Below are 23,735 nucleotides of genomic sequence, written 5' to 3' on the forward strand. Positions count from 1 at the left end.
ATCCAAAGACTTTAGACCAAGGACATGTAATTTCTCTCTGAAGAAATTACTGTATTGTTTAACCTTTTAATTGCTTTAACCAAGCTCCTGCCTAGATGGCACTGATCTGTGAATACACAGAATAAAGAATCGTTCCACAAGACAACGTTACCTGTGTAATCTCAAGAATAATGAAACACTAATAAAACAATAAGGTACTTCATAAGCATGAAAGGACTGCAGTTATCAAGCAGATAAAGTTACTTTATTCATTTTTAGGCATACAAACAAGGGGTCAAAACGGAAGTATCAGCGCCCTGAGATACAAACAAAATTTCACACATTACAAATAAATATATGATTTGCAATCATTCTGATAATTTTTACAAACACGCAATTCACATTTTCTTCATAAAATGGGTGTACGTTTTATTTTTGCTTTTTCTTATTCCGTTCCTCTTCCTTCCATTTCTCCAAATAACACTTCAGAATGTCGTCTAGCTGCTGCTCACACTGGCTTACATGTTGTAATCCATTTTCCCATCCTAAAAGCAGCAATAAACAGGATAATTACACCTCCCCATACAGCGTCCATCGTGTAATTAGTCTGTGGTGTAAACGTCTATTTCCCCAAGCCTAACAACTGGCTATAATTGTTCTAGTCTGAAAATGGTTCTTCAGAGTTCAGCCACTAACGAGACGATTCCTTTGATAGCAACCCAGTAGGTAAATATAATAATTACCCCTTTGGCACCTGCTCTCGCATGATCTGTTGTTTTAGAGACCAAGCACTCCCTTTGCAGTACCTGCTGATCCAGAGTCATGAGAGGACGTGCCCTTCGCAAGGGAGCCTTGCTGGGTACCGGGCAGTCAGAGCCAGCCAGATTATTGAATGTGCTTTAGAGAGCTGGACACTACTCCAGCTCTCGCTCTCTAGATCCAAGAAAACCACCAGGGAAGAATTCATGATGAAATGTAACTAATGTTCCAAGATATCAACTGTTCCACGTCAAAAGGGACCAACATAAGGGCCAACAAGGGGAGAAACTGCAACCTTTGTTCCCAAACCACGCAGACCACAAAAATGAAAGAGATGCACAGAATTAAGGGGCTGTTCAGGCACTTTGAACACCTGACAGCAAAGTTGCAATAGGTGGAGACGAGCACCCTAAGGATTTTGGTTTGGTTTGGTTTTCTTAAAGCAGGAGTAGCTTTCAACTATGTAAATGCTCAATTACAGCAAACTTCACAGCAGATAATGTGCAAACTACATTCAAAACTGTATTTCCCTCTATAGTCTGATAAAACAAACACCTCTGTTCACAAGAGCGAGCTGCAAACAAAGCAATCGGGAATTATTTGGCAGAGTTTGCTGATCTCCAATAGCATTGGGTTTTTTTCCTAGCAGCTCAAAATCCATCTTCCAAAATGAATGAGCCCCTAGCTGCAGAAAGATGCTGTGCATTCTTTCCTTTATTCAAGGACTGTCTATTCAGAAATACTGCTGGAAAGAAGGATTTGTTTATAACTTGTTTCTGCCTGGGTCTACTACACAAAAGCAAACTGGAAAAGGGATAGAAACGCAGCAGTGGGTTTCAGCTCTCCTTACTGGTGTGGTCTTTGTGTCACTATCTGATGGCATCAAAAGGAGAAAAAGAAGTCCTACTACTGGGTTACAAATACCCTTCCAGCGTAAAAACAGTTTGCAGATAGAACTGCGAACATGCTGCTTGCACAATACTTGCATTTCCCAGCTATATACTATATTTTATATGTAATACTGTTTTATATAGCGCGTGCACTACATGCTTTATATATGATATAGTGTGTACAGTATGTATACACACTAATATATCAAGAGTGTTGTACCTAGTTAATTAAAGATGATGAGCTGCATGGTTTCAAAAACACAGGAAAAGAAAACATTACCTTTGCAGTGCTGAATTACTCTTCCCCACAGTCTGTTCCTACTTAAACAGGCCAGATTTCCAACAATCAACAAATGCCTCTTTGCTCTCGTTAGTGCAACATTCATTCTCTTTTCTGAGTCTATGAACCCCATTTGCCTGGTTCTTACACACGACAAAACAACGACCTCCTTCTCAGCTCCTTGGAAAGCGTCTACAGTGGACACCTGGACAGCTTTAATTTTGAAAGCCTCAGAGTGAACAGAGCCAAGCAAATTCTGGATCTGTAGACAAATGAATATGGACGGTGATGAGTTCTGCTACTCACAGCCACTTGTCTTGAGCAAAGAATATTTAGAAGAAACAAATACATTTAAGAACACTCTTCAATTGGTGACACGTAATACAAACCTTATACATCTGTGATTTATAAAGAGTAATCACGCCAATCGTAGATCCTTCTATTCCACTCGCAATCAGAGACTGGATGAGCTTGATTGTGAAATGAGCCTCTGCCATGTTATAAAAGCTGTTGTCTCTTTCAATCTGGAAACAGGGAAGATTTCCAGTTTAGTTGTCACAAACAGCAGACCGCAAAAAGAAACAGAAGGGAGGAACAACTTCACTATTGACTTTTTATATAACAAATGTTTAAAAGCTTACTTGCTCCATCCCATTAACACTATAAAAACATAGTGTTGGAAGCCAATCCAATAAAGGACTTCTCTCTTTCTCAGAAACGCCATCTATCAGACTTCCTTCATAGAACAGCTCGTTGGCTATGGCACTAATAGCAGGGTGACATCGGTACTGTGTCCGAAGGAGGACTGGTTCGTGTCCCTAAAGAATTATGATACAGAAAGCGTGTCAAGGAAAAAGAATTACTAAACATTTTTCAGCGCCAGCTATGTCAAACAAGAATTAAGTGGAAAAGATTCCTATCGTAAAGTTGGCTTGACCTTCACACATTCGCTTCAACAGAATTTACAACAAATACTGCAGCCTCAAATTCTTCTATCTGCATTGAAAATGGCTCAGAAAGATCAGAAGTCAGAATCTGTCATTGCTTTTGAACCCATTCTTGTTCTGCGCTTGTTATGCTTACAATATCTTACCTTAGAGCGGCCCTCCAGTATGGAAAGGGGCTACAGGAAAGCTAGAGAGGGGCTCTTGATCAGGGAGTGCAGGGACAGGACGAGAGGGAAGGGTTTTAAGCTGAAAGAGGGGAAATTGAGATGAGGTCTGAGGGAGAAATGTTTTGCTGTGAGGGTGGGGAGGCCCTGGCCCAGGTTGCCCAGAGAAACCGTGGCTGCCCCATCCCTGGAGGTGTTCAAGGCCAGGTTGGATGGGGCTTGGAGCTCCTGATCCAGTGGGAGGTGTCCCTGCCCATGACAGGAGGTGGCACTGGGTGGGCTTTGGGGTCCCTTCCAACCTAAACCATTCCATGATTCTATGAGTTCTCCCTGCACTGTGAAAATAACACTTACTGAGAAATGCACTGGCATGGAAACTGCTTAATCAAAAGCCTGGCTGATCTTCTGACATCTAAATCTTTCAGTGACTTCAATGGACCTACAACTTCACCCTCCACCTTTTCTAAAATGATGTTAGTTGTACGAACCATTAAGCAAAGCCGGTCAAAAAGCGTCTGCTCCAATCCCTTCTCATGAATGCTCTCGGACCCTTGGATAGTTGGCGGTAGTTGCTTGGGGTCTCCAACAAGGACTAGCTTTTCACACTGAAACCTAAATAAGAATGTTAAAAAATAAAGTTCTAAAAAGGATGTCAAACTCTTCATAACACCAGCGTGTGCTGTATTTATACATCACAGAATGCTTTCCAGCAGACTCCCTGTCTTTCCATGGTTAAAATAACTTGGTAACTCAAGGAAGGCACCCAAAAGCAAGCCTCAGTTTAAAATTAGTCTTTTTGCTTTCTAGGGCGAGTCCTCAGCATTTGTGTTCTTAAAAAAGCTGTGCAAGTTTGGCAATTATTTGAGGTTGTGTGACTGGTAACTACAAGTTTTATCTCTGCTGAAACACAAAAGGAACCCGTACCTTGCAATAGGAAGGAGGGAAGCAGGTTCAGTCATCTGACTGCACTCATCCAGCATCACTACAGGGAACTTGAGAGTGTTCAGGCAAGGGAACGGGCAGGCAGCACAAGTCACTCCAACCACTTTTACCTTTGTTATGAGAGAGGAGAAAATGGGCAGATCAAAAGTTAAGATCATTTAATAGTTGATGTCTGTGCAATATGTAACTACAGCTTCAGCAGTACAATACACCTCAATTAATTTTTAGCAGTTCTACTGCATGCTCTGTCATACTCACTGGGTCTCCAAAAATCGTATTCTAACTTCCAGTAAAAGGCATTGTGCATGCAAAGAGATGGATCCAAGGTTATAATTTCTTATGCATGGAGTGTTTATACATTAGAATCCTTCACAGATTCGTGTGTTTTAAGATCAGATGTAGTCTGATACAGGGAGAGTTCAGATTACACAAACCTCCTAAACCTTCTGAAGCACAGCAGCAAAAGTGGCAGCAGTGACCACCAAGAACAAACACAAGGCACAAATTGCTCAGACCTGCTTTGTTACAACTGCTTTACAACAAGCTGGGGCTTTTTGAGTCTAGGACTGAGGGAAAAAGATAAGGTAACTAGAAAGATCAGAAATTGAGAAGATTTCTCTACAGGAGGCGGTAATCTTAAAAGATAATACTTTGATGAAAAGTTACTTAAAACACATTTGAAATCTTCTTGGCGGCTGATACTCAGCTCTAGGATAGATTTAGCTCAGTCCTTATCTTCTACCCTTATGACTATATCAGTTTTAGTTTCAATCTGAGAGTGCAGACTAGCTGGACTCAGAAACTTCTCTCTCCTCACCTTGCAAACTAGATTGGTAATATTAAATCAGATTGCAATAAAGTTCAGAAAGGGTTTATGTCTCATAATATATCACTAATCAGGAACTCCAAGCTCAACTCAAAGAACTCACACACAGCTAAGACACTACACTATACTTGTGCAATTAAACCCGCCCTAGACCTAACACTCATCTTACTTTTCAGGTATCAGAGGGGCTTCCCGGTTTCCATTTGCTGGGCCTTGTGGATAAGCCATTGTAAATTCCCACCTTCCCAACCTATTGCTTTGACTGTACCTGTTGCAGCATAGCTTTATTGGTCCCCAGTTTATGCTGCTCAATACTCTTCCTTACGTATATTTTTTCCGCTGGAGTCAAATCTTCTTTCATGAGAGCAAGCAGCTCTTTTAACTGCTCGTTTTCATTTCCTGAGCCAGTATGTAAACTTCAAAAAGAACACAAGCATTACAATGATTGAAAGTAACAGTGCTTTCCCTGTTTGGTGACCAAACCAATATAGAAAAATAATGATATTTTATACTCTGCAATAATGTACTCACCTATCCCGAACCCAACGGACTAGAACCCAGTAGACTAGTCTAATATCTGTTATAAAACCGACCTTTAAACCCACCAGCTCAGACCCTACCACCCCGACCAGAGGCATATGTGTATTAAATGACTTCTCCAAGCACGCAGCTGATTTATATCCTTGGTATGCTACTGACACCAAGGAATGGAAAATTAATCTTTAATCATCTTGAATTTTACTTTGTTCTCTCAAATTGTGTTGAAAGTACTATGTAGATTGCTTACTTTTAAATAGTTGAAGGAGAAACCCCGGACCACTACAGCAAAGGTAACTTGTGTAAGTCATACAGAATTCATGAGTTGTTACTATTAATTCCCTGAACATTAAATTTATGATTAGTTCCTCCTAGCTCTTATTGCTACAGCAGTACAGACCTATTTCACAGCTCTCTGTTTTGCTTTCCCTCCTTGTGTAAACTCAGACATGTAAACCGTTACACATCTGTAACTGCAGTTATTTTGTCCTCCTCTACTAATTCTCATTTAAAAGCACTAGCTGTATTCAGCAACAAGTGACGTTCCCAAGCCAAGGTCAAATTTCTCCCTTGCTTTGTGTATTGAGAACCCTGAACGAGGCATATTATAATCACATTCTGAATTACTTCAAAATAGTTATTTTACAGTGTGCATACTATCATGAATCACTTCAGATCCCTCAAAGATCAAGATTCTTACCTATGTGGAAGAATTGCTTTGGTGATTTTCCTAACACTTCCCACTCTGATAAAATCCTCAAATCCAAGATCAAGTAGACTTCAAAGAAAAAAAGAGATGAGACATGTCACAGAAATGTAAAATGAAATTTTGGAAGATTTAAAAGTGATTCTAAAAGGCTATTGGACACATCAGAACTCAAACTTCTGCAGTTGATCAGATGAAGTAACTCGGGCCACAGTTCAAGTAAATCAAAGTCAATTACCTCATCATGATTTGTCTCAAAAAATGCTTAAACCTTTCATAGTTCTCCTCTCATAAACAGTCTTCCATTTGTACTTTCCCTTCCTTCCTTTCTCTTTCCAAACAATGATTTTCATTTAATGCCAGCTTCACGCTGAAGTTTCCGAAGCCCGACTCTGCCTCTCTCTCTCCGCACCTCTTCTCCTGTCCCTACTGCTACTTCCCAAACATTCCTGAGCAATACTGTTTTCCGTAACGATGGATTTTAATAGTGGATGTGATGAGAGTAGAGCCCAACATTAGTCTCATGTGAATCGGCACAGCTAGTCTTGCAGTCTTTTAGCATATGCACGCTGTGCAAAGGAGCAAGGGTAACATTAAAGTGAATGCAATCTTCTTGAAGTGTTCTACTGGAAATACCAATTATCTTTATCATATGAATGCATTATTGTTTATGGAACCATTGTTTATGGAACTGAGGTGGTTGTGCCTGGAGAAGAGGAGGCTGAGGAGAGACCTCATCGCTCTCCACAACTACCTGAAAGGAGGTTGTAGACAGGTGGGTGTTGGTCTCTTCTCCCAAGCGACAGGTGATAGGACAAGAGGGAATGGCCTTAAGCTGTGTCAGGGGCAGTTTAGATTGGACATTAGGAAAAATTTCTTGACAGAAAGGGTTCTCAAGCACTGGCAGAGGCTGCCCAGGGAAGTGGTTGTGTCACCACTCCTGGAGGTATTTAAAGGTGGATGCATGAGTTGCTTGGGGACATGATTTAGTAGCAGACTGGTATGGCTGGAATTCATGACCTCACAGGTCTCTTCTAACCTAATGATTTTATGCTTCTGTAGTCTGTACAAGTCCTGGCAACCTACCCGAGCAGTACCCTGTCAACAGCAACATTAGTGTAAGAAGCGATCAGGAGTTTCCATGGAACTGGCCTTGGACCCTCTGTAGCTTCGCTGCTTTCAAAGAGCTGTACCAGGAACAAGATGACAACAGACAGCAGATAGCTCTTTCCAGCTCCAAAAACACCTGGTATTTCGGAATAAAAAGCCCAAGTTACAAGTGAAAATTTTCTAGAAAGTACAGTTCTAATCAATTTAAGTTAATCTTATGAAACATTATGCTGTGATTCCTGTAAAAACATAGCGTGTGCTCGCTTTAGCAGCTGTAAGTATCGAGGGTCAATGAATTGTCTTACAGTTTGCATTTACTGCCTGTAATAAGTTCATAAAAAACTACAGAAAAGGGGAAGCAAGGGTATTTTTCCTAGATTTTCTCCTTAAATACATTATGTGCTATTAAAAGCATTATGTGCTAAGGAGCCTCATCAATACATTCAAATAATACAAATACAAGTGCCTGCATGCACATCCTTCATACCACGTCCTCAGGTACAGAATAAGGAATTTGAGAGACAATTGTTCTGGAATGACTAAAATTTTCACTAGATCAATACAGCCAAACAAAAGCTCAAGCAATTTAAGTCTAGTGGTATCTATACTAAGATTGTCATTATTGTCAACATTTTTACTTTGACAGGATCTGAAAACTTATTACGGTAACTGCTTTTCAATACTGATTTAAAAAAAACACATATCTTTGAACTAAGATGTTACCAGCCTTTTTGTACCTGTTTAAAAGGGATAAAACCAAGACAGAAGGAAATATAAAACAGCAAGGAATAATGTATAATGGAAAAAAAATTATATCATAATTTAGCAAAGCTGAAACGTGACAAAAAGTGGTTTTAGTATGAAAGGAAATAAGCAGAAGACACTAAATAACTCTGATTCTGAGTGTAGAATTTACTAGGAAAGAAGTTTATGCTTATGTAAAATCCTGCAAAAGGCAAACACAAATTCAAGGATCAAAAGCTTTGATGAATGGATGTTATAAGGTTAGGGTCATTATCTGAGGGGTCTCATCCAATAAATGAATTTTCAGGAAATGCATGAAGTAGGCGAGGACAGCAGTATTACAGAAGATTTTAAAAGGATATTCCACGCACAGTGGCAGTTTATTCAGCCTCAGCCTTTGTGCTACGTTCAAAATAAGTCAGCGTTTAACCAAAAATAAGAATCCCCCTTTGAGACCATCTAGAATTGTGAATATATGATTAAGGAAACAAGTCTACTGTTTCATCCCTGAGAATTTAAGGCTATTTCACTAACGCTGGCATTACATATTAATCAGCATTTTTGCAAAGACACAATAGCAGCAAGTTTCACAGTAATTTGCTAGCTACCACGTATGATTGTGATAGGGAAGGTCTGATGTTCTTCTACTGGTTTGGTATTTCCAGATGAGGTCATCATCTGCGCTATCTGAATGAGTGACGTAGCTTGATCTGGGTTCAATGAGAACGTTTGGATCATCTTTTCTGCCAGCCCCATTGCCACTTCAGTGCTGACAGGTCCGTGCATCATTGTGGGTTTCAGGCTCATGGCAGGTGGAATAAATTTCCTTCTGTTGACTCTACTGGTAGCATTTTCAGAACCAGAATTCCTAAGGAAAACACAGTGATCAAAATTCACGCTATAACACTGCATATGTATAATTTGCATATCATGGTTCTAATTCTCTTACTCTCCTGACATTGAAATGCTGATTAACAGCTGACATAAGTAAAAGTTGCCTCTCCCTGCACCCCAACATATGCCTTGGCCATTTACTCCTGCCCTACTTTTTAAACTTCATGGTATTTCTGTCAGGTGTTTTTCTGTACTCACAGACATATTGTGTGTTCGCATCATTGCTGAAACAGTAACTTACATCTTTAGTAGAAATGGTATTAGCGGTAATGTAGATGGATTGAAGTGCTCCTCCATATTTCTCAAAGACGTAAGCTCCCCACTGGCATTGCAAACCAGCAAGGCATGAACAATTGCTGAAAAGGCCACAGAAAAAGAAAATTAGGAAAAACGTCAAAGAGTCAAAATTTCTACTCAGCCTGATAAATGAACTACAAAATGCCAAAAGAATGATTGGCCTCCTGGAACCCAGTGAACTCATGTCTGCCTCAATATTCTAGGTGAGGAGAGACCTATCAGCTCTCCTTTCCAAAACGCGTTATTTTTAAGTATTCATGTTTCCAACATCAGGAACCTCCTAAGAAAGCTTAGACAAAAACTCTTACTCATTTTAAAAATACTCTGGATATTTAGAAGGCTTTGGAATTTAGGAGGTGCATTTTGCAAGTAAACCATCTGCATCACAACAGCTAAGCACGTGTTTTCTTAAAACACACAAGACATGAACATAAGAACACCTCCAATGGGCCAGATTCATGTTCCACCTATCCTGTTTCCAAAGCGTAGGGGAGAGCATAAGAATAGAACAATTATTCAATTATGTCTTCTGAATTTACTGCCAGTTTCCTAAAGTTCTGGGGCTCAGGGATAGCCTAAGGAATAGGTTTCTAATATGTTTAGTAACCCATATAGCTCTGTTTTGCTGTTGTTTATCACCTCCAGGGATGGGGCAGCCACAATGTCCCTGGGCAACCTGGGCCAGCGCCTCCCCACCTTCACAGTGAAGAAATTCCTTCTCAGTATTGAGGAATGTACATTAGTATATGTATTCAAATAACATATTCAAAGTCACAAGGGAAAATAATCCTGTGAATGAAGTACTAGACTTGAAACATTCTAATCTCATCCTTCATTGCTGGCCAGATTTTCCCCCCAGTATTTGTTTCCCACAATTCTGAATGATTTGGTGCAAAACTCACTGTCCGATCGCCAGTTTGAGGGGCAGTAGCCTTTCAGTGGGAGTAACTCTACTTCATTGTTAGAGGATGGTCCAAAGAAAGCACTGCTTGCAATAAAAGTATCAAGAGGCTCGAAGTTCAGAGTCTTCGAAACAACCCAAATATCATCTGTCAAAAAACACAGTTCTCATAAGTTTCTACTGTTGTCTTTTAAAGTAAATTAAACTCGACAAAATAGCTCAGTATTTGCTGCAAATTAAATCAGCACTAACGTGAAAGCAGGGGATATGAAAAAGTCCTAAATAAGAGTTAGTCCAGTTCTAAAGAATGAACAAATAATTTGTAATTCTTCTGGTACCTACTGTCAGAAACTGACAGTAACTGGGAAGTTCTCTCCTGGTGCTCACAGGAGGTTTGACTTCTGACAAATCTGAAGTATCATTATTTGGAACAAATCACAGAAGTATCCTACAAATCCAGTTAACCAGACTTCTGCCAAAGACCAGCAAGCACTGAAACAAACGTCTGTTCTCCCTTCTCTTTCAAAACCAACACATACTGGAGCCTAGAAATGTTCTGTTTTATTTGGCACATCCAAACGAAGCTCACTATATCACTCCTATACCATAAATTGCAGAGCACAGCAAGAGAGACTTCAGAGTTCGGAGCCATAATGGTGCATATAGAATCATAGAATAGTTTGGGTTCGAAGTTTGTGATGCTTTGATCATTTAGAAGAAATACACAACAGCTAATGAAAACCTGATTTTTTTAACCAAGATTTCCTTAAATATCATCTATTTGAATACTGGCCTTTCCTGAAACTTTGCGATTCACACATTTAATACATTCTAAACCCAAGAATATGGAATGTATATTTTTCTAGGGCAGTTGAACATTTACAAGGAAAGATGAATTACTGAGATACTTTGCTGCCTTTCTAGAACAGAAATTGAACTATCAGGGTTGGCAGGAGTTTATAGGATTCTATTTTCCTCCTTAGATTACAAATTAAAACTTTACAAAGGCACGTGACATGGACAGTTCTTTGGATGCTGGAGATTTGCTTACCTTTGCTATAGAGAGAATAATGCTCCTTTCTGCTTAGTTTGAGGTACAATTTGGTTTTGGAATCACCATCAAATCTGGCAGGCATATTCATAAACTTCTTGAACTTACTACACCGCTGTGTTTGAATTTCAAAGGCCTTCCTGTTAAATTGCAATTTTAAGAAAATGTACGTAAACAATTGGCACATCTTGGATTCACCACCAAAATAAAGCAAGCTCCACAGATAAGACCAAATTACACAGCGGAATTTTGGTAGTTCTTTGTCATCTTACAGTACCAAGTTTTAAATACGTTTACCTTGACTGTAAAATCCTTCCCTTGTATTCAGCCATAATTGTTTCCCCTACAGTTAAGCAGCAAACAATAGCCTTAGATACAACCTCTAACATTAAAATTAGAATCGTTAACAGGATAAATCAAATTCTCTTATGAAAGCTTAAACTAATAGTAATTCAAAGGCAACAATCACAAAGGATTTCATTAAGGAATTGATCACGTTGCTGCTAAGCAGTTTTGATTCTTGAGGAAAAGAGTGCTGACTCAAAATGCCATTGCTGTGAATATTATTTCTTCACAGAATTGTAGCCTCTTCATGCACAGTTACTGAATGTGTCTGTTATATGCTACTGAAAATGCAATTACTGGAATATTTACAAACCCTGCCATTTGCACAGTGCTTGTGAAAAGTGCACAGCAGTTCAGAATACCTCACCAAAAGCGGGCATCCCTCATAGAGAGAAATCATTTGACTTCTGAGGTACGTCCCAATACTTTTTATATCATGAAGCACCACGTTAGGTCTGGATTTGACCTGTGTGGGGTTCACATCTTCAATCCACTTGAAAAATGAACACTGTTCAGCTTTTGGGGCATCGCAGGCGTAGAACAAACGACCCTAGGAAGGGAGGAAGGGGGAAAAAAAAAAAGAGAAAAAGACCAGTCTGTTAAAACAAACAAACAAACAAGCAAGAAAAGAAGTAGAGCAATGAATGGACCAGTACTAGCTGCTATACAAATAATCAAACACATGTGTTTTCACTATTTGGCTGAAAAATACAAGTGTGTTTTCAGAACTCTCAGCTTGCTAAGCCAGTGTGTATAATCGTTCCTTACAGAGACTGCATATCATAGAATCATGAAATGGTTTGGGGTGGAAGGGACCATAAAGCCCACCCAGTTCCACCCTCTGCCATGGGCAGGGACACCTCCCACTGGATCAGGGGCTCCAAGCCCCATCCAGCCTGGCCTTGAACCCCTCCAGGGATGGGGCAGCCACCACTGCTCTGGGCACATAACCTAGAGAATTATAAAGTCAGGTCTTTCTCTCTGCATTTATAAAGCTGTTTCTGTGTGGAGAACATCAACAATTCTGGACACTAGTGAATATTACAACTGATCTCTGTAGCACATCACTCGAACCTGCAGTTGTAAATCACACAGACTTGCCCTGTAATTGCTCACAGAATACAGTCTCTACACCAAACACACACTCCCAAACTGGAAAAAAACAAGGAATAAACAGCACCTTGTTCTGACCTTCTTTTTTAACCATAACAAGCTTAGCAGGATGCATGTGATTGCAGAGTGGGACGCAGTTTCTTGTGCTCTCACTTTGCCCATCCTTCGATGAGGTGTAAAATGATATATCCACTTTCGAAAGAGCGTTGTGTAATCTTTGCGACAACTCAAATAGCATTATGTTTAATTGCTCTTGACACAGAAAGGAAAATAAAAGAATAATTAGTACAGCCTTAAAATGGTTACGCAAGGGCACAACATTCAAATAAAAACGTTTGCATTTGAGACTTTCAATCTCAAGTCTAAATAAAAATATTTAACCCAAATCCTAAAAGAAGACAAGAAGACTTGCAGAATTCACAAATTGCCCATGCAACTGATTTGTTCTAATTACCTTAATTTCATTCCAATAATTTAATATAAGACCCTAAACAATCCAAACATTAAAAAAAACTGTTAAAAAAAGGGCTTAGATAGGACTTTAAAGGAGGTTGAACAGGCACAGGTTACATAGTTGAACATAAGCATACTGGCCTTTTACAAAACTGAATATATTTCAGTATATCTATACATATCTCCAAATCCAATGTACACAGTTGTTCCAATAAATGATGCTGATGATCTCTCTCCTGCTCACTGTGAAGCTTTGGAAACACAGTCTTTAGGAACAGCAGCATTTCCCATAGCATGGGGTTAGACGTACCTGTCAGAGCAGCTTTAAAAATCTGCTTGTAGTGAACGTAGGACTGAAATATAGTTGGAATGGAAACCTTTCTTCTAGGAATATTAGCATGCTTGACTTCATCCACATTAGGAAAAGACAACTCAGAAACTGTTATTTCCTAAAAAACGGAAAAATAAACCATTAAACCTTCTAAAACCCGAATAAGACAAATTTTGATCAATGGCCATTGTACAGACATGCCAAAATCTATTTATTTTTCTTCTTTTTCCTCTTTTATATATTGTGCTCTCATGGATAAGTATATCTAAATAGAAAACATTCAAGGCCTTGTCCTGCAACCAGAAGTTTCAAGATGAGGACTGTCAATGAAGAATCAGTTTTCTAAAAGCAAAATACAAATTCCTTTCACCACAAATGTTTGCAGACTTTGTAAGTGGAAGAGCACACACTCGATAGAATGCTAACTGGAGAAGAATCAAGTACATGTGGAGCTCCAGCAGAGAGAGCTTGGACTCCTGCTTAGCATGCACCACAAAGTTAAAATTTGCCACTTGGCAAACCACCTGCATTTATAATAACACAGGTAATACTCACAAAGGCTTTAGAGTAAATTATCTAATTCAGAATCACTTTTTCAGCCCTGAACATGGGGAAACATGGCACATAAAACCCATTTTTAACACCATTTCTGCACAGAAATAAATTAATCAGATGGAACTACAAGAAAGGCAGCACAGGCTAGAGAAGGAAGAATCAGACTAGAGCTTTGGGCTGTCCCTGAGCCTGCCATCCCAGCTAGTCCCAAGCAGCTCTTCCCTCCTATCTACACTGCAGCACATATCATAATGATAATTCTCTTCATCAGCATTTTAAAATCCAGTATGTCCGAATTGTTATATACATATATATGTGTGTGTGTATATAAACTTACTTCTCCACAATCGAAACTGAAGACATCTGAAATATTTTGAAATCAGAGAATGCTTTGAAACAAGACCTGGCTGTTAAACAATGCCATGGCTGTTAAAACATGCTGATTGCTCAATTGAGAAAAACACTCTCTTATCAATTGTAGAAGACAAAACAGCCCAACAGCTTTTATTTCATCTTCCTACCATCAATATTCAGGTTAAAAATCTAAATCTGGCACTGCGTGTGCCAAGGAATTACCTTTACAAAGGATCAGTCACGGCACTTAAAAAAAATACATTAGCAGCCGCTGTTCTGTAGCTGACCCTCTTACGTAGAAAAATTTCATCCAACCATACTGATAATATCTTGCAGGAAATCAGATAAATGCAGTTGCTTTGTCCAGAAAAATGTGTTTCTGTCACTTATAACTGTATTTGCTTGAACAGTTACACACCTGGCTGTCTCCCGTTACCGTGTGGCAGCTCAGATGACTCAACACCTTTTGTGTTGCTTCAGCCAAAGGCGTCTGACTTAAGTGCAGAGAAAGTAACTTCCTTTCTGAAATCAAATCTTGGCTGCTGGTATTCACAGGGCATTTACCAAGTGTGCTCTTTGCTGTCAGCAGAGGTGCTGAGCCGGGAGCGCTTTTATTCACAGCACTGCCCTCTCCTGTGTCATCCAGCAGCATTCCAAGGACATTCTCTGCACAGATGTCATCGGTCACTTCCTCATCATCACTGTTTTGAGTTATCAAGTCACTGTTTTGATATTTTAGCCACTTGCTTTGTCTATTCTGTGAAGTTACATTAGGGAACGCGGGTTGTGCGGATTTCCTTTGTCTGTCTTCCATATACTCTCCAAACACAGAGGTTTCGTAATTTCTATCCTCGGGGCAAAATGCATTAATAGGAAATTCCACTGACTTGTTGCATAAAGAGTCTACTGAAGAGCTGAAAGACTGCTGGACCTCCTCGCTGTCAGCTGGATAAACTCCATCAGAACTCATCTCAGTGCCAGGAAAAGTGACAAGTGGAGTTCGTGTTTTAACCGTGGGTTTGAATTTGGAGAGGCTGCATTCCTCTGAATAGCTGGGCTTCTCCTGTGCTGTACAGAGAGAAAATATATGTTACCAGCAACCTGTGGCACTTAGGGATGGCACAAAATCTCAGGTGTACAAAACCACTACGACAGGGAAAGAATTCCAAGCTCTTCCTTTTACATTCTGTCTTCTAATTGGCAAGACTATGCAGTACCACACCAAATTTCCATATGACACGAGTGATTTCAACAGTGATTCTTTTAATACCTGAATCCCTCTATTCAGGACACATTTTTGCAGGCACTCTATAAAAGAAAATGTTTGGACTACATTATTTAAAGATTATTGTGTTTTGGAGGTCATTAATCTGATACTCTCAGTAGGTCAGTGACAGCTGTCAATTGGAAAGCAGTTTAACGCTTGTTCCTTTTTCCAAAAGGATCATCCACAAAAGTGTGTAAATTAACACTAACCAATGTAGATAAATAGGATTCTAGTACCATAAGCATCTTTTTGACTAAATTCACTATCAATAGTAAATGACAGTCATTGATGGGTGTCAGCTGGAAGTGGGTCAACTGACAGCTGAACATGGAAAAAACTAAAAGCAGGTAAATAAATGAAAACATCGGAATAAATTAGAAGCTTAGCTTGCAGCCTTTTTCCCCCTCAGGCTAGAAGCTGTTTTTCCTTTATACTATGAAATCAGTCTTCAGAAGTCTCTTTCAGGAGAATATAATGGGTGAGGAGGAGGCATGTAATTCAAGACTAATTTGGAAAACATTGTTTAAAATTGTGCTTAAAACCCCTCAGTAACACACTCACCTATGAAAAATGTGTAGCAAACAAATTAAACTCTGCAGTTAGCCAGACACATCTCAGTGTATTTCAGCACCCAGGGTAACTGTCTTTTATAGTACAACTCATTGTGCTTCAAAAAAACCTCAAAGATTTTCTAGCAAAAATACTGTAAACTGCAATTATAAACTATTATTTCTTACTCGAGAAAAAATCTGAAAACTCTGGTTCTCTTGGCAAGATCCTGGGTTCCCAGAAGTGTCCAATAGTTTCTTCCCTTCCTGAAGCTGGAGAAATTGTAGAGTCTGGATCAAGTGAGGAAGGCAGTTCTAGTGATGCAATCATCTACAGAAGAATTCATGTGTCAAGTCAATGACTGGAAAAAGCAACTTGATTACAGCTGTTTTGTCACAATTCTCTCTCTTATCATTCTAAACAACTGAGGAGTCTCTCAGAGTCGAGATAAAACAGTTTTAATAAGAAGTTACTACTGTGAACACACAGGAAATAAAGCCCAAAAGATCTAGAAGAGACAGTCAATTCATACCTTGCCAGGGTCTGACGAAGTCCACTGTGTTTGTCTCAAATCCGAGTGTGAAGGTGAGCCTGACATTGTCCATGGTGGAACTTCAGAGCACACATTCAATGCTAGCGCTAGGAAAAAATACGCAAAGGATAGAAGTCATGCAGAATAATCTTTCCAAGGCCAACTGCTGCATTCTACTTTTGCTTTCACTTACAGGACTGATCTATTCTTGACTCTTTAATAAAGTCAGGCTGCATGTGAAACTTCTCTTCTCTGATAAAGCTGATATCATCCTCATGAAGACTTCTTGAGCCTGGAGACTTTACAAAAAAAGAAAAGTTACACGCACAAACTTGTTAGAAATTAACCTGTTTATCCTCTATACAAAATATTCTCTTTGTGTGAATCTTATTTCTAAGTCTCATTTGTGGATAGAATTTTTCAGTATCTTCAGCTCATTCTGAAGTAAAAAATGAAATATCATTTTTCTTCCATTATTTTAAATATTGAAATACATACTGCATTAGAAAAAAATATTTTATTTAACTTTGCATGTCATGCTTCCTTGCATCAAGGAGGAACAGAACTATAATCCAAAAAAGAAAGTTTTAAGCCTTGCTTTGGAACTCTCAAACAAATATATACCAATTTCAAATCCAGTTGTGGCAAATATTTTACTGCTAACAATAGGAAACAATGATTATAAAAGCCCTCTGCCCCTATTCACTAGCAGAAATCTCTCTGTTTAACGTCACATGTTATGACTATGTGCATTTTTCAAAGCAGAACTGATAAGAGGTTAAAAAATAAATTACATCCTGCAAATGTATACTCCAATGACAAAGATGGGTAAAATCAATTGTCTAACTGCAAAGTTTTACCACAAAGTACTGTGTTCAGTTCTTAGTGATTTGGATATGATTGTAGCATTCTCCAAATGAACTCTCTTTTATCCTACATTTACAGGATACTTTCTTGCACTAAGGTTATTAAGGATAACTGAAAAGAAAAACCGATGTTTTACCTGTCTGAAGTCAGAAAGGACAAAACTGCTTGAAAACAGGGGTGACAAAAATCTCTCAGCTGCAACCTCCATGTTACGTGGGCACTGCTGCCACGCTGGCTGTGAGCAGGGAGCTCTCAGCATTATCTCACTAGCTGCTGATCCCTTCACTTGGTGCCCTTGAAACACAACAAGCTACACGATATATTGGAATTATCATTAACTGAAAACAAGTATTGTTCTGGAATTACCTACAGTCAATAAGTCACATATGCAGCAATAATAATCTGTTGGAAACAGCAGGAGAAAAAAAAAAGAAATATCTATGTTTTTCCCTTCTCTCTCATGCACTCCTGCAACTCAGCAGCAATAAAGTTTTTGCACAAATCTCTGTCTACAGAAAATTGGTATTCTGACTTAGTATGTTTTTGTATTGTAACATCCGAGTTTAAAACTCTCGCTAGAAAACTTCCCGCAGACAAATACACTAAAAAGTGATGAGAAGCCCATTATGAGACTGCTTAAATATTTATTAGTTCTAATTGTAATTTATTGCAAATAGTAAACCATTGAACTAAAACTTAAGAAACTCTACTTATTATACTTCAATTCCACAAAAATCGTACCTTTGGTTGGTAGTCAGATGTCCCAGGATTGATTTGGGCCACTGCTACCGGGAGAATACGTGCCTCTGTTTTCTGTAATACACTATCCACACAGTTGGGCTGCATATAAGAGTAGCAAAAGCTAATTAGTCTAACAATTTAATAATCATTTAAAGTGAAAAGCTAAGAAATCTCTCACATTTATACAAAAGGAAGCATTTTAAATCGCAGCCTTTTTATTCAGAAGCCAAAACAGTCCATGATAGGAAAAGAAAACATGGTTTTTTTCAAATGGAACAGGAAAAAGAGAAGAATATAATCCAAAATCTTTGTTTTCCACTTTAGACGGACTGAAAGAAAAAGACTGTTAATAGCACTGGACAAAACCACAAGCATCAAGCACAAAGATTTGCCAGTGCATTTCAACCCAAGTGCTAAAATTCCTAGGCAAGCTGTGCTTTCAGAAATACAGTGATAGAAAAGAAAAACTAGATGGTAAAAATGATGGTATAGGGAAGGAGAAGTACCAGACATACTGATGTGATGTTAAACATAACTAAATATTACAATTTTCATGAAGTTTCTCATCATAGATTAGGCCTCCTGAACATTTATTGGCAATAGGGTCTGCAAGAGGATATCTGTTTGCTAACAGCTTCTTAGCTGATTCCTCTAAGACATTTCTAACTCAGCCTCCAGTTTCATAAGCCAGGAATTTTAGTCAAGAAACCCAGTGGAAAATGTATTTATCTTATACAGATAGGAATATGTAGTCAAAAAAATGGTTACCACAAGGTCAGCGGAATCAAAGTATGAACAGGAAGATGCCTTTATACTTTCTGAGTAAGGCATTTCTGTAAACTGGTCTAAAGCTACGAGAGATGGAAAAAGATAACAAGTTACAGTTATTCTTTTCACATGAAAGCATCTGAATATCTACTAGGTTTGCAAACCTTACCCACAAAAATAATTGCACAGCTTGGATTTAACTAAAGCAAACACAGACACAGTCAAGGAGCCCACATTGTTGCTTTAAACACTAAAATTTGCCTGAAGGAACCTCCATCACTCATCACTCCGAAAGTATAATTTCTGAATATGAACTATCTAGCAGGAGAGAGAAGAGTACAGAAGTCAAATAAGTACAGTCATACAGAATTAACTTTAAAATAGAAGCTGACCTAACCTTCATCCTCCACAAGGGGTTCAAATATCTCGTTAGCAGTCTCTGCTTCACATAATATGCCATTACTTTCCTCCAGCTTTTGTAAGCTTTCTAACGCTGTGCTATGTTGAGTCAAAGCGCTTAGAAGAGCGATATCATTTACCAAATCAGGAAGATCTGATGAGTTTTGAGCCATTGCCATGTGTTTCAGGCAATCCATTCCTGCGCTTTCACCTTTGCAGGCTTCACGAAAGGCATTTCTGCTCTCTACGCTTGCAAACTCAGTTTCACCTATTGCTGTTTCTTCTGGAGAAGAACGGCCTTTTCCTAAAGGATAAATAGAACTTCTGGGAATGAGAGTATCTTCCCCATATGAAATGCCAAATACCTTTTGATGGTCATCTGCAAAATACTGGAATGAGCCATAGCTAGGATCTGATTTTCCTGACAAAGCCAGCAAAGGACTACCTGGTTTAAAGCCATCGCTCTTAGTACCCCAGAAGCATTCTAAATCAACACCTGGGGACTTCACGCATGCAACAGGTATAACATCATCTTCTGTCCTTTTGTCCACTGCAGAAAGTATTCTGCTGGTAGGAATACACGAAATACTTTCGGTTTTGTCAAACATACTGGTTTTAGGGTGACATTCATTAACATCTGTGTCACTACACAAAAGATCAGTGTGATTGTCTTTTATCCACGCCGTGCCATTATCGGTATGCGCTGCACAGCCATCAAGAACCTTCTGTCTGTTGGTGGCTTCAGTACTTAATTGACTACCATTAACCTCGTTTACATTGTGCCCATCACTCAAAAGTCCTGCTTCGGTTCTGGCCTGGTTTGCAGAGGCATCTGCAACTCTTCCCATACCTCCAACACCACTGTCACAAAGCTGGGAAGGAATACCCTCAGTGCAGTCATTTCCATCATTCTCTCCATCAAATGCTGAACATCTGACTTCGTTTTCACAGCATGTCACTACTTCACAAGGAGCATGATGTCTCAGTACACTACTTTGTGCTACATCTTCTCTCTTTAAGCAATCTGGACTTTGTGAAAGCATGTTTCCTTCAGCGAGCTTCTTTACATCTCTTTCACACAGGCCTTCATTGTATGTGTCATTAAAATCAAAAGCTTCCATTAGATTAAAATTAACCTCCATTACCTGTTCACCTGGACTACAGTCCTTGCTTAAGTCTGTACTTAACTCCTCCTCTACAACTCCAGTTTCAGCCAGTGCTACGGCCACAGAGCGCTGCAGCTCACTGGGCATTCTTTCTGAATTTTGGCTTGGCTGAAGCTCACTTTGCAACTCCACAGGATTCTCCTCAAGACCATTCGTCACTGAATGCTCCCTGTACCTAGAGATAGTTTTTTCCAAGGTGACTGGACTTGGTGAACACGAAATGTCACCCGAGGATGGGACAAACTGGCTCTCGCTCGCTCTGCTTATGGTGAATTCAGGTAGGAAGAAACTGTTTGTATTGCAGGGATCTTGTAAGTCTTGACTTAAATTACATACATTTTTGTCACTTCTCTGTCCCGTGACTTCTTTTTCACAAGGTTGTTCAGCTGAATTCAGAAGTGCTTCAGCATTCCGTTCCTTTTGATCATTTACAGTTTTCTTCATAAAAGGCAGGTATGGAAGATTTTGGATTAGTCTTTTGGCTGGGTTGCCTGAAAAAGCAGGTAGGATTGTGGTCTTTTGGTCGTATAAACTATCTGTGTTCTCTGACACCTGATACCCAGAATGACACTCTGTGACTTCAGATGTTGTTTGCTCTTTGCATTCTTGCGTTGGTTTAGACTTCAAGAGAGCTATTATCTGTGCTGTGCTCCTGATGTTGTGGGACACTGCCCCATGACTACTAAATAGGGCACGTCTGGGAATTACAGGAGATTCTGGCTCCACAAGGGACTGATGAGAGTTTTGCTTCTCTGTCTCATCACATCTGTTGAGAAATGTTGTTGAAAGCAGTGAGGAGACGGACATGCGCTCTCGATCATTACCCCTACGCGCGTCCTGATCAAAGTTTGCAGATGGGTTTGTTTCTGCATCCTTCTTGCCAACCATAGAAAATAACGGAGAGGTGATATAAAACTTGGATGGAAAAGTATCCTGACACTGCTTAGATGAAGGCAATATTGTTAGGTTTTCTCCATCTTCCATCACCGATATTTTCTTCTCAACTTGGCATGGCACTTGGAAACCCTAGAAGAGGAATTTTCCATTAATTCTGCTCAGAAATCAATCTCACATTTTGTGATCAAATGCTGAAAGTACGGCACACTCCATAAAATATATTCTGATCAAGTGGCACGTGATGATTCCATAATTGTAGAGAAATAATCTCAAGCCCTTAGCAACAGCAATCCTGCTAAATTAAACAGTTAGCAAACTCTGGAAATAATAGCAACCAGTAACACATTCTGACTTACAGTTCAAAAAAACAGGGAGATACAAACTATACATTTACCATTCATTAAAAGATATACCCTTTGTGTTTTAAAATGCATGGTAACATCAGAGATAACTTTTGAAACAAAGACATACTGTAAACTTCCTTTTCAAGCCGACAGACAGATGTCTTGGAGGCAAAACACCATGTTTTACACTATTTCTATCCACTGCTGGAGTTTCTGCTTTCCTTGGTTGACCTCCAAAAGATTTTTCATTTGCTTTTACTTCTTCAACTGTGATCAAATATCGTTCACTTTCTAAATTATCTCCAGCATTCACCTAGAAAACAGAAAGCAGCATTGTGTACATAATAGTGCTAGAAAAGAAACAGTAAGTTTTTTAAACAAATAGTCTTCTAAATACTTATACATAAAAACGTCTCGTTTCCACCCAGTGTATCACAACTGCCATACAAATAATTAGATTAAAATATACACATACTAGAAAGCATTAGCTCTTTGCTTCAAGTTAAGCTTATTTAATATATCACTGTAATACACTGCTTTTACCTAATGGGAATACAATTCCATAAAACCTCCACAATGGTTCTGGAAAAGCAGTAAGAGTTATCAATAAGTAGCAGCTGGTTTCCACTATTTGCACTGCTGCAGTTTCATATCCGCAATGAGAACAGGTGCTACCTTATTTATCAAAAAACGGTTTGAAATGCTGCCTGAAAAATAGACTGTAAGCAAGCATAAAAATTAAAAAATCCAAACAAAACATACCTCAGATTTTATAAAAATGCTCTCCAAACATTGTCCTTTATCATCAAACAAGACAGCCTGCAATGAAAAAAATAGGATTTTAAAGAACTCGTTTTATTTCACAGATCGACTAGGTTGCCACTGACAGCCCAGCAGTAGCACATGACATTAAATCCAACGGCATTAAACTCAAGTTGCTCACCTTGTTTCTGCCAGAGATAATCCTCAGAATTCCATCTTGCCAGGTTTTTGATTTTTTCATTTTTTGGTGAGTGTATAACACCTGTTTGAAACGTGTAAAATATTGAAATAATAAGTAAGAACATGTTTAAATAACACAGCAGCTAGCGTGTTTTAATTTATTTCTACTTATATTCTACATGGTGATAAAATCACTTACGGTGAATTCTTGAGAAGCCATTGCTTTGGCAAAAGAGCGATCCAACAGCTTATTTCACACAGTCACATCTTCAGACAGCCTGAAAGATGGAAACACTCAGAATCTAGCAGGATTGTGAAGAAAACATATTGACACAAAAAATAGATGTCAGTTCACTTTTTTCCGCTCCAAAGAGCAGAGCTCAATGCAAAACAACATCAAAACAGTGGGGTGTAGCTGATGCGGGCATTTTAAAGAGAAACCTTGAAAATAATCTAAGAGAGAAATTACTGGTAAACAATGGCTTTTTTATGCTTGCCAACGTGTTTTCAAACTTTCAGGGGAATACTGAGAAGTAGCAACAATCTGTCATCCAAGTTGTTCTTATTCTGCCAGGTAAAGCAACTTTAATGAGAAGCATGACAGCAATTAATCACTTAAATATCTCTATTCTTAACAGTCTTGGATGAGAATCAAAGTTCAGTTTTTAATGAAAGCTGTAGGTTAAATGATGTTCAATGAGTGGCTTCTGCAAAATGGTGAGGGCACCCGCAGAACTCAAAACTTTAAAATGGTCAATTAATGCATCTCATCCACCTTTTAATTTAAAAAGTAAGAAATATGAGTGTGGCAGCTTTTATGACACAATGCATAGATGAAATTTCCTTGCTTATGGAACTGCAAAAACTCTATCTCAAACCTGCAGGTAACACGCTATTTCATGACACCAGACTACGTCCATATTTTGTTCTTGGGTTTTGATAGTTGCAGATCCTACCAAATGTGACACAGTAACAGAAGTTGTTGCTTTTTTTTTTTAATTTATTTAAATAATGACTAGCAACTCTGATAACTCCAGTGACCAGAACGTTATTTAGAATTAACAAATTATCCAGCATGCTTGCTT

The 23,735-nt window shown here is 38.9% G+C and overlaps 1 protein-coding gene and 1 long non-coding RNA gene across 8 annotated transcripts; one reads left to right on the forward strand and one right to left on the reverse strand.

Moving 5' to 3' along the window:
- Positions 1-406: 406 nt before the first annotated feature.
- Positions 407-22,936, reverse strand: ZGRF1 (zinc finger GRF-type containing 1). 7 transcript variants are annotated; one of them, XM_069855119.1, is made up of 27 exons: positions 22,850-22,936; positions 22,652-22,732; positions 22,471-22,527; positions 21,836-22,021; positions 21,292-21,493; positions 18,903-18,985; positions 18,135-18,233; positions 16,720-16,825; positions 16,527-16,633; positions 16,183-16,324; positions 14,597-15,246; positions 13,249-13,387; positions 12,553-12,737; positions 11,735-11,922; positions 11,028-11,167; positions 9,978-10,124; positions 9,020-9,134; positions 8,493-8,752; positions 7,117-7,276; positions 6,025-6,102; positions 5,056-5,203; positions 3,944-4,071; positions 3,508-3,631; positions 2,550-2,726; positions 2,298-2,432; positions 1,909-2,170; positions 407-524 (listed from the first exon to the last, which is right to left on the reverse strand). In XM_069855119.1, the coding sequence occupies exons 1-27, from the start codon at positions 22,868-22,870 to the stop codon at positions 409-411; spliced, it is 4,236 nt and encodes a 1,411-aa protein (XP_069711220.1). In that variant the 5' UTR covers positions 22,871-22,936; the 3' UTR covers positions 407-408. The 7 variants fall into 7 exon arrangements, with proteins under 7 accessions (XP_069711220.1, XP_069711219.1, XP_069711218.1 ...); XM_069855118.1 differs by having other exon boundaries at positions 18,135-18,206; positions 19,798-21,493; XM_069855117.1 differs by having other exon boundaries at positions 19,798-21,493.
- Positions 8,544-22,787, forward strand: LOC138719756 (uncharacterized). Its single transcript, XR_011337287.1, has 3 exons — positions 8,544-8,660; positions 11,605-11,784; positions 22,575-22,787. It is a non-coding gene; the product is annotated as an uncharacterized lncRNA (long non-coding RNA).
- Positions 22,937-23,735: the final 799 nt, after the last annotated feature.

This window comes from Phaenicophaeus curvirostris, chromosome 4 (genome assembly GCF_032191515.1).
Source record: "Phaenicophaeus curvirostris isolate KB17595 chromosome 4, BPBGC_Pcur_1.0, whole genome shotgun sequence".
NCBI lineage: Eukaryota > Metazoa > Chordata > Aves > Cuculiformes > Cuculidae > Phaenicophaeus > Phaenicophaeus curvirostris.

What these genes read in the sequence shown, in the direction of transcription:
- ZGRF1 (XM_069855112.1), bottom strand. Translation starts at nt 22,870, where the DNA reads ATGGCTTCTCAAGAATTCACC. An exon ending in TGGCTTCTCAAGAATTCACC is followed by an intron (nt 22,733 to 22,849) that starts GTAAGTGATTTT and finishes CGTTTCAAACAG; the next exon opens with GTGTTATACACTCACCAAAA. An exon ending in ATAAAGCTATGCTGCAACAG is followed by an intron (nt 4,072 to 5,055) that starts GTACAGTCAAAG and finishes CTCATAACAAAG; the next exon opens with GTAAAAGTGGTTGGAGTGAC.